The 11,486-nt window shown below is 42.3% G+C and overlaps 1 protein-coding gene across 1 annotated transcript; it reads right to left on the minus strand.

The window, feature by feature from the left end:
- Positions 1-204: 204 nt before the first annotated feature.
- On the minus strand, positions 205-8,551 carry rhoub (ras homolog family member Ub). The gene is made up of 3 exons (XM_049576145.1): positions 8,125-8,551; positions 6,138-6,196; positions 205-2,335 (listed from the first exon to the last, which is right to left on the minus strand). Exons 1-3 carry the CDS (start codon positions 8,339-8,341, stop codon positions 1,880-1,882), a joined length of 732 nt encoding a protein of 243 aa, XP_049432102.1. The 5' UTR covers positions 8,342-8,551; the 3' UTR covers positions 205-1,879.
- Positions 8,552-11,486: the final 2,935 nt, after the last annotated feature.

Genomic DNA, 11,486 nt, shown 5'->3' on the forward strand with positions numbered 1-11,486 from the left:
GGCAATTTCCTGATGGCAAACTTCTTAGTGGAGCACATGCAAAACAAATGAGGTATGTCTGCACTTATAGTTACATACTAACCTTCAACCCCAGAAAGCGAGCGTGTAACAAACCGTGCTCCACTCTTATCATCACATAATTTTCTCTTCAGTGCAACAGTAGAGATAACATATCTCCATGGAAGAGTCGACAGTGAAAGCAGGTTAAATATTTCACATTTTATTTTGTTCCACTCATACAGCTCAACAAACTGCTCTTATGTCAAAAATCAGACACCAACTGAAACACTCATACTGTTAAGTACCATTTAGAGTTGGACAGCACAGACAATGACTGAGTCACCTTACTGTATGTATACACAGATTTATCCTGATGACATTACAAACATCATAAATGAGTACTATGTAACATACATAATGACATACGACATCTCATACATCTGCTCTGTAGTGCTGTCGATCAGTTATTGGCCCAGACGGAACAGATAAATAGACAGAGCTGAATGACAGGCTTCTGAAAAATGAGAAGCAAACATAGAAGCAGTCTCTTTGGTGATTTCACCTCATTCACTGTATAATTTCAGAAGAGGAGAGAGCTCCAATATACTGATCTCCAAAGACCAATAATTATCTGTTTAAGGCCCTGACTGCAATAACAAAGAAAGATCATCCAAACCAGTGGGTAGTGCAGGGAACATGCAGATCAGCTTTATCTGTTTCAGAGACACTGAGTACATCTCAAGCACCACAGATGCCATTTACCTGCTTCATATCTAATCCACACCACTGCTCCAAAGGCCATTGCATGGCAAGACTTCAGTGATGTGTTTGGACTGTGTGTGATAAGTGCAATGTACAGTGGCACCACCCAGTGTATTGCTGCAACCTTGTAAGTTCGGAAAACGATGACATCAACGGTCGCTCAGTTTACTCTGTTAATGTTTAGTGGCATCAATCTACTGAAGCAGGTGTGTGCTGGTGAGGAGCTTACAGACCTCTAACTGTGTGGTCGACTAACAGTGTGACAGCTGTATCAACACTTCAAAATGTGGCACACACAAGCTGGTTTAGAGAAATCCCTGCACAAGCTCACAGTAATACAGAACTGAATGGCTGGACTATAATATTCTCCAAGAACTCATAGATTTAATAAAAAATTATACTCATTTACATTTGATTGTAATCCAAAAGGGAATGAGTTAAAATAAACGTGATCAGTTACACATCTGACTCAGTGGAGTTGCTTCTGATTTAGGAAACAAGGTGCAAGATTGGCTTTGACTGTTAACAGTAGAATTATTGCATCTTTGATTGGAGGTTTAAGCTAGTTTATATTAATGCTGCGTTCTGATTTCAGTGAAATAAATCTATCAGAAGTGTTGGGGGCTGAATTACAGTGTAGAGCACATAAAATAATATACTTTGTTATAGAAGGCCATCAAATCAGACACATAGGAGGAGTACACTTTTAGTACATTACATCACTGTCTGAACACATCCCCTCCAAATTGGCTCACATTTCCTTTGGACGTGTCCAGTATGATACGCAGTCCACGTGCCATAAAACTTTATTAGCTCCATTATTTTTGGTTGCATGCTGGTCACAGTCGTATTTAACAGTTCAGACTGGCTCTGAGGAGCAGACAGTGGTCACAGCTTCATCCTCTCTGAGATGTTTTCTGCAATGACTCTACAGCGCAGGCAGGCACTCGCTGCCACTGTTGAGTTATTGCTCCACTGAATTAATGTCATTCTGGCCACCACACGTGGGGTCATCCAGGTGAACGTAGAAATAAACCTTACATCAAACTCAGTCCTCTCCAACAAGTCAGCAGTTCCAGTTTTATCATCAGTCACAGGAAAATTGTCTCCTCCCTCCCTACTGGACACACACGTACTTCTTCCACCATGACTTTGAGAGCATCTTCATCTTATCGGCTGTGCTGCGGACCTTCCTCTCCCGCCTCACCCTCCTGTCAGACTGCCTCAGCCCAACAGCGATGGCTGCATCAAACACCTCCTTCAGATTCTTTTGCGTCAGCGCCGAGCACTCAATGTACGTGACTGCCCCAATTTTTTCCGCCAGCGCCCTGGCATCTTCCTCCAACACTGGCCTCTCCCTCCGCCTCGCCAGCTCGATCAGCACTTTGACATCCTGCCGCAGGTCGCACTGTGTGCCCACAAGGAGGACGGGTGTGAGGGGGCAGCGCCGGCGGATCTCGGGGACCCACTTTTCCCAGACGTTTTGAAAGGAGGCCGGGCTGACCACGCTGAAACACAGCAGCAAGGCGTCTGTCCGGCTGTAGCAGAAGTGGCGGAGTTTGTCAAACTCATCCTAGTGGAGACAGAAACAGAAATTACAATTACAATTTGTCCCAAAATCTTTAATTTATGATGAATCATTTCCCTTGAAGGTGCTGTGTGTAACACTGAAGAGAGATAGTTAATTGTTAAGTCTCTTTGCCAGATCATCAGATATCAGTGGGTTGGTTGTCACACTGAACCACCTTCTATGTTTCCATTAGGTTGTATAATCAACAAATTAAATACAAATTTTCAGCTACGCAGATGACACGCAATTATACATTTCTGTTTAGCCAACACACCCAAATGGTCTATTGTCTCTGACTGCCTGCTTGGCCTCAATAAAACAATAGATGAGTGACAATCTGTTAAAACTTAACAACAATAACCTGGCTCACCAGAAAAGTGTCTTGGTGTCATTTCGGAGTCTAAAGGGTCCTTTTACTCACATACAAAGCTCTCAATGGTATAGCACCTTATTACTATTCTGACTTTTAAGTCCTCATCAACCTACAAGAGCCCTTACGGGGCTTTCACACCATATGGTAACTCATAGTGTTCTTATTCTAATGAAGGGAAGGTGGAGAGTTGAAGCAGTTTCAAACACGGAGGTAGAGGTATGAAGTGATTGCTGCCAATGTGAATGCACTCAGAATTCGCTTTGCCACACAGAGTTCATGGTGTTGAACTTCTAGCAGTTGCTACCTGGCTTTGGCCGATCAAATAGTGTGCACTGCGGAGGAAGAAAGAGGACAAGATGGAGGAGCTGATAATGTTGGTGTCTGAATACCAAGAGTTACGGTGCTAGCATCACTGACAACCAGAAGAAAAACTGGACCTGGGATAACATTTCTACCAAACTACAGCTGCCTGTTAAATTGTCCAAATACATAGAAATCTTTGGTAACTTCAGTTATTTCCATTGTCTTGCTGAAGTATGCAGCTACAAGCTAGTTTACACTTTTGCCAGTGTTTACTGAAGCACCTGCCTGTCATGGCGGTTGTCAGGGCGGTTACTGTGTGGCAACGTGAAAGCAGTTTTAGGTCCTCTGATGCTGGTATTTTAACTGCCCCTAAAGTAGTCAACAAAACAAGTGGAGAAACTGCTTTTAGCTACTGTGGCCCAAGACTTTGGAAGGCCCTCTGCAAGCTCTATCTACGTCTTTAAAAAGACCCAACTGTTCAGGCAGGCCTATGTTAATGTGGTGTGTGTTTATCTTTTTCGACTACTATTTTTATGAACTTATCTATTTCAGTTTTTTGATTGTTTTTTTTTGTTTAACTCAATATAACAATGTTATTATTATTTAACTTCTCACCCAGACTGACCACACGTTAATACACTTTTAGTTAATGCTTCACTGGTAATACAACATATAAGGGAATAATGGGAAGTGTGCCAACAATCTCTCAATAAGAAAACAGTCTAAACAGTGTTTATATTGTGTTAATAAACAGTATAGGTCTACACAAGCCCTGCTCACTCATTTATATCAGCTACAGTAAATTAACACTTTGGAGACACACAGCTTTGACTTTTAAGGACCTCCCACACCCTTGAATACACTGATTAATGTTGCCAGGAACTTTACACACCTCTCCTTCTTTCTTTTAACCCTCTGCTCTCCACTATGCATCTCCTAATCCCTCTTCGCCTACACAATGCTCTGTGCTGGCTCCTCCTGCTTTAAAAACACGACCCAATCTGCACAAACAATCCCTAATTTAAACAGTTAACATCTGACGCTCAACAACTGCAGTGGACACTTATCAACATGTGAGTTTCCCATGCAAGTCTTTGGCTGTACTTTGCGATCTGATGACGTAGGTCCATCTGCAGAACACACAGACATCAACATCTCAGCGTAAGGAGCAACTTTGTTTATCAGCTTTGGCGGCAGCTGTTATCATTTTTCTCCAGACCGTTTCTCTCTCTCTGTCTGGGCTCTCACTTTCTACCTCTCTCTTGTCTCTTTTTTTTTTGGCACACCCCAACCTGTTTCTGGCGCTTGCACGCCCCCCTTATGAAATTGCATAAGTGCAGTAAGTGTTTGCCGTCTTTTATCTGCCCATATTTGCCCAAGCTTGTCTGCGTGTGTGTGTCTGTGTGCATATGTGCGTGTGTGCAGCTTGCAACATGCTGTGAGGTTTTACATGTATTAGGAGCTTGTACAAATGCCTCGTTCCACTTTACAGCCAAGTCGTCTTTGATTGTGTTTAGCACTGGCAGTGCCCTGGCAGCATTTATGAATGTCAAATATGCTGCTCCAAGGCAGGGTTCTTTTGAGTTTGATTATGAAACAACCACCCATGCTCCAGGGATAATAAAAACACTCTTTCACAACCTGTTCCTTCCAAGATTGCTCTTAAGTATCAACATAATAAGGAGTCAATAACTTTTGCCTGGCAAGCACCCTGCACCACTGTGTCCTTAACAACAGGGAGACAGACAGGAGATAGTTTTTTGGGTTTTTTTTTTTTGCATCATCACCTCCAATTTAACCTGCAGGCTTCTCTCTTCTCCCTCAGCACCCTGTCACTGCACCATAAAGCTTTACCTACTCTATGGAGCAATGTTATTTCATTCCAGATGAAGACTGACAGCAGAGCCCAGGAATTCTGCCATTTCTATACAGATGAGCTATCTGAAATAACACGCAAGAGGCCAATGTGAAGTAAAAGCAACATGGACAGACCACAAAAACTGTACGCCTAAAAGTATTGGATTTATTTTTCAATTAGTCTTTATTTGTTTAATCTATCAAATGTCTAAGAAATCATGGAAATGACCCTCAAAACGTCCGAGAACTCAAAGTGACAGCATTAAAGTTTCAGTATTACTGTGCCAATTAGTCACCTGTTGTCATATGGGGCGTAGCTCTACAGACGATATCCGCCAGCTGAACCCCGAATCAATCATCATCCACCAGGACAAGAACGGTCAGAAATGCGCAGCGCTGTCATCCGATGAATGCGTAAGAAACCACAAATATGCAGCAAAAGGAACACAGAGAGCCTACAGGGATTTACGTGTGAGCAGCCAGGGAACCCACTGTGCCCTCGTTCTGCGTCATGCCTAACAACACACCTTAGCTGTTCTGAAATCAGCTTCTCTGAGCTTATTGCTTAATTTCATCAGATCAAAGCTCCCACATTTAAAAGGTGTTTGATTTATAGTGATGTAAAAACAAGAAAGGCAACAAATCTTCACATGTGAGAAGCTGGAAGGGGTGGATGTTTTACATTTGTGCTTATTTATTGGTTTAAAAATTTCATAAATAGTAATATAACAACAACCAGCCATGCTAGCAGCCTTGTGACGCTGTACTCAGGCATGTCAGCATGCTAATATGCTAATATTCTCACAATGACTAGGCTTATATGATGATGTTAAGCAGGTATAATATTCACCAGTTTCACAATCAGATTTCAGTGTGTTAACATGCAAGCATTTGCTCATTAGCACTAAAGTACAGCTGAGGCTGATGGACTTTGACTGATTTGTCCAAAGTAATGGACAGATTAAAATTCTGGTCTAATGATGGCATTAAATAAAAAGTTACAGGATCACGAAAGTCAACTGCATGACGTCATCCTCTGGGGGCCAGGAATGTCTGTACAAAATGTCATTGTAACTCATACTATAACTGAGATCTTTCAGTCTGGACCAACCGACCCACTGACATTACCATCCACAGAGTGACGCCACTAGCATGGCTTAAATGTGACATTTATGTATACCAAAAACGGAGAGGTATGTAGCATGAATGCATGATCTGGACAGTGTGCCAAATGTGTGGTGCAACATGTGTTAGTGTGTGAAGAAAACTCACCTGTCCTGCAGTGTCACACAATTGTAGTCTCACTGGGTTTCCATCCACCTGAACCACAGCTGTGGACACAGAAACAGACAGACAGAGATAATAAGTCACAGCTGTCATCATGGCTTTAAGGCTGTGTGGGATATAAAGCCCCCACCTGACACTTCAGAAGTTAACACACACACAGACGTAACTAACCACCAGAATTTTCTCTGAAATAAACAAAAGCCTGCCAGTTGAAAACACAAAGACCCCCTGCTCTGCTCTTCCCGCTCACAGATGGCCTGCTCTGTCTCGCCCACCCACTCTGCCAGTTACTGTCGTACCATAACACTTTACTGTTGCTCGGACCACTCTGTGAGCTTTGTTCTCTGCTGTGTTTTGACAGAGGCCATTCCAAGGCTCTCTAATAGGGGGTTTGTTCAGTGACTCTCTTTCAATAAGCCTCATTTCCAGATTGGAAAAGTGGATGAGTCATCATACAGTTTCATTATAGGGCCGTTTATTCTTTTCAGGAGAGCGAGCACAATGCAGAGCAGCAGGCACATGGAAACATTTACAATACGCCTGGAGTGTGTGGTCGGTCATACCACCTGATCAAAGAGTTTGCTGGAACTACTCATGTAGGACAGGCATCATAGCATTACAAAAGCAAGGAGAAAGAGCGGGAGGAGAGAAAGATAGGAAAGTGAGAGGGGAGCTGCCATTGTGTAATCATTTCTTAATCCCTGACATATGATACTCCTTTGATTTTTCTGGACCAAACTCCCTCTTATCGTCCCCTCTCCCAGCCTCCCGCTCCTCTGTGTCTCTGCCACCTGTGGCATTGCGTAACTGCTCAGAAGTCAGCTTTCAAGGGGACGCTCTGATTCCAGGGCACCGAGAAATGACATCACTATTAGGGGCTCCAAGTGCACAATCACTCTCTGTCAGGCCGAGGCGAAAGACAATCTCTGCCTCTGAGCCACTGCAACAGATGTGCCCATTCCAGTATAGAGGAGAGGGCTCGCGGGTCAAGGCTGACAACAATAGGCAGAGTTGTGCAATACAAAACCCCTGAACCAGAGACGCTCTGTGCTCTGTACGGGTGGGTTGAGCCAGCGCACGTCTGAGGGCGGTGTGTGTTCTCACAGAGTGTTTTATAGGATGTGTGCTGTTGTTAGTTTTATTGGTCGTCGGTGTAATGTCAGAAAATGGACTAAGATTAATGACAAAAATGTTTAAGTTTAAGTTTAAGTTTTTTGTCGTGCATTCATTCCTTAGTTCTAAAAAGGCATAAACATTTCTTTGTGTTATTTTTTTTTAATCAATAACACAAGTTTATACTCTTGTGTCCATCATGGACAATATAATAATACATCTAACAGAGTAAGGTTTACACAGTTTCTGCAACTATCTTAAGACGTGATCATGAAGGTGATCAACAGGTCACAGGTGTATTTTTTCATGCTGACACTGATCACTTTAAAACAGGTTTCACCTTTGAAGGACTGTGTTTTCCCCTCTATTTTGCAGTAAACAAAGCTTGCTGGGACAAGTGAGACAGTATGGAAAGTGGAACCGTGCCAAATGGAAACCTGGCTACATCAGGGAGGATAACTCGTGTGCATTAATACTGATATGGAAGGCAGATTATTGGAAACACATCTATCATAACAATGGAATAAACAGAAGGGGAGGGAGGGTGGATGCTGTCAAACAAGAACATGCAAAGTTGAAGAAGAGTTCAGTGAAACTGAGTGGGACAGGCAGGCAGGTGGAATAAATGGCAGTTGAATTAGAGATCTCAACTGGACTTCAGGCTCAAATCTCAACACACTAATTTTCATTGTGACTTAGGTTATACAGTCATATATTATCTGTGCTAAACAAGCAGTGTCTGTGCCACCCTCTAATCCAGGAAAATGAGGGGAGGTATCCCATCTATATCATTTCTGTCTTTTGGACCCTTAATGCTTTAAATATTCCAAAATAATAAACAGCAGTATTTTGATTTTACCTGAGAAATCATCAAATGCAGTGGGGACGTATTTGGTTGGGTAGCCATTCGTTGTGTAGCTGACCACCAGACTGGTTTTGCCCACCGCTCCGTCGCCGAGCAGTACGCACTTCAGCAGCCGCTCCTGCGCCTGTCCTGGCCGGATTTGTTTGGGATTGTGCGGGGGCACCGGAGGGGCCATGGTCCGTCCGTAATCCATGGTGACTGGAGGTAACATTCAATTGGCCAGCACTTCACCTTGCTCTCCTCGTCGGGCAGATGAGGCACCCACCATGAGAACAGGAATCCTTCTCTGCTACGGGTTTGTCAGTTGCTTGTAATCGCGAGCGGGACCCGTGCGTAAAACCTCGCCTCCTGTCTTGCGCGCTGCCAAATCCACTGTGTCAGGTCAGCATCAGCACTACAGCCTGCAGTTTTACAATCCGAGGGCGGGTCTAAGGCATTATAGCTTCAGATTGATTTGACTAATCCCACCCACTTCTCCTCCCACAGCAGAGAAGGCTGAACAGACAGGTTGAGGTCGAGAAGTCTGAATACAACATTCGTATTATTTTAAAAATGAATCTACCGGAAAAAAGGATTGAATTAAAAAAAAAAAAAACACTCCAAATTTACTCTGTTTTATTTTTCTTACTTTAATCAGCTACTCTATATTTCACAGCACAACCAACTCTGTCATTTTCAAGGTCCAACTGACTATGAAGTTGCCACGAACTCACTGAGGTTGAACCTGTGCAGGCATGTTCAGACTTGTCCCCACCAGAAGGCAGAGGCCAACCTTGATGTCCATTTTGAACATGACACATAAAGGTCTGAAATTTCAAACCCACTCAGAGTCACCACCTGACCTACTTTATTCATTTGTAGCCAGTTGAAACTACAGGGAGCAACCAGTGGACTCAGACTGTGGTAACTGCAGTATGCACAACTCAAAGCCAAAATATAGTTCACCCAGGGGATATCTGAAAAAGAAACAGACAAATTAAACGTAAACTCTCTCTCTGATTGGGTAGTTTTTTAAACTGTCCAGTGGTGATATGAGGTGATCTAACTTCCCACTCCCAAACTGTCAGACACACTGGACACCTTGTTAAATGTAGTGAAAGTGATGTCTTGGCTTGTGTCGCCTCCTTGTGGTAGGGTGCAGCAACAAACAGAAACTGACATGTCTGAATACACACACGGTGAGTGGAGCACATCAAGGTGTTCTCAAGACAGTTTCACAAATTTCACAGGTAAATGCATATGCAGCAACATCTTAAAGGGACAGTTCACCCTAAAATCAAAACTACATATTTTTCCTCTTACCTGTAGTGCTGTTATCAGCGTAGATGGTTTTGGTGTGAGTTGCAGAGTGTTGGCGATATCAGCTGTCGAGATGTCTGCCTTCTCTTGAATATAAAGGAACTTGATAGTACTCGGGTTGTGGTGCCACAGAGTCTGTATTTCTCCTCACACATTAGTTCAAAGTCCACACAGTTTAATACATTCGGCATCATATTTGCATTTGGCCATATTGTCAAGCTAATTTGCTGTTTCTGTCAAGTAGTTGTCCATTAGTTGCTCACTCTATATCAGGGCACTGCACTTCAAAATAAAAGCTCTGTGCCGAAAATTCACTGTATTTGAAAATAAATGTGTTTTTTACAACCTTGACACTTTGTGAGTCACTTACAGTCCGTTCACATTGGATTTGCGACCCACTTTTGGACCGCGACCCACTGGTTGGGAACCGCTGATCTAAATTGGCAAATAGCACTATAGGTAAGAGGAAAAATACATTTGTTTTTTTATTTGGGGTGAACTGTCCCTTTAACTGTACATCAGATATGCCCATGCAGGTATGATAAACGTGAATTAAGAAACCCTGGATCAGAAACAAACACGGCACCAAGGTCCAGAAACATCCATAACCTGCATAATTTAGAAATTAGTAACTACGTGATGTACATTTTCTGGTCTCACTTTTTTTTAAGACCTGCTGATGTCAAAGTCCCTTTACCTTTAATGCTGGGAATTCAACATTAATACGATAACATCCACTGTTTAGCTAACACAAAGTCTTCGTTTGTGTTGTGTCCAGTCTCTGACATAATACAAAGCTATCTAAAAAAGTCACAGTATACACTTGTGTTTATTTTTCAGAGTGTTTATTTTTCCAGCGTTGAAATCTAGTTATTTTCAAGAATACAAAATAATCAGTGTACTACTATAATGCATGTAATGGCTGACTCTGACTTCTTTTTAAATGAACTGAAATTACTGACCTGTTTGTATTTATCCATCCTTCATTCACATAGTAAAAAAAAAAAAACCTAAACAACTGGTGGTCTAGACTCAGTGAGACAGTTCTACTAATCTACAAATTATTAGTGAGTTTGACGAGAGTAACATCAGTTTTGTTTTAATATAGTTTGACAAGACAGACCTCAGAGAATTAACCTTTTTTTGTATATGCCATGATAAGGGAAGTTGTTTCACTGCTATCTCCAACTTTATTTTAGTACAGAGAACTGCTACAGAAGGCCCGTGTGTGTGTGTGTGTGTATGTGTGTACGCAACTACTGCAGGTCCAACACTAAGCAGCACATGATGCCCGAGGCTGGCAGGCCATCACGTTTGGGTTTAATGGATCATGTATCAACATAACAGCGCTTTCACTGCAGCACACAGGTAAATGATGCAATAATAAGGCAGAGGAACAGACACATTTTGGTGAGTCTTGAAAGCAACTGCTAAAGGGAAACGTGGAGCTGCAGCATATCCTGAATAATTTTATTATTCCTAAAATGGATCTACTTACAATTCTGTACAAGATACCTTGTCATGGTGCACGTCACTCAAGTATTGTACACGTACAAAACACCAGTCTCAGGAAGGCAATGGTGAGGTGATGAGAAGTGGCTGGTAATGGGAAGAGAGGTCGCTGGAAGCTGCTGTCAGCAGGTGTAAATACTGTGGATCAGATCATGCACTGTAACCTGCAGTTAGAAAGGCACCTGCTGTATTTCACTCCCACGTTTCTTCACAAGGCTGAAAATAATCACATTCCTCAGGGAGGATATCCATCTGAAATCTTGTATCATCAGTTCAACCAATCCTAAAATTAACACTGATACCTTAAGTACTTCTGACGCACTGTCAGTGGGGGACTTCCTATCGAGTAATTTCACTCTGTTTATGATACAACCTAATTGTTGAACTTAGCAGAAGAATCCATCCCTATCCCTCTGAATATATGTTACAACTTCACAACTTCCCAGTGCAGTGAGCATGAGAAAACATGACCAGGAAAATAAATAAATAAAATAATAGTGTGAATGAATGTGAATATTTGTGAGAAGAAACAAAGTTTTGGAAAA

Source organism: Epinephelus fuscoguttatus, linkage group LG5 (genome assembly GCF_011397635.1).
Source record: "Epinephelus fuscoguttatus linkage group LG5, E.fuscoguttatus.final_Chr_v1".
Lineage (NCBI taxonomy): Eukaryota > Metazoa > Chordata > Actinopteri > Perciformes > Serranidae > Epinephelus > Epinephelus fuscoguttatus.

What these genes read in the sequence shown, in the direction of transcription:
- rhoub (XM_049576145.1), bottom strand. Translation starts at nt 8,341, where the DNA reads ATGTTACCTCCAGTCACCATGGATTACGGACGGACCATGGCCCCTCCG. An exon ending in TGCATTTGATGATTTCTCAG is followed by an intron (nt 6,197 to 8,124) that starts GTAAAATCAAAA and finishes CTGTGTCCACAG; the next exon opens with CTGTGGTTCAGGTGGATGGA. An exon ending in TGTGTGACACTGCAGGACAG is followed by an intron (nt 2,336 to 6,137) that starts GTGAGTTTTCTT and finishes TGTCTCCACTAG; the next exon opens with GATGAGTTTGACAAACTCCG.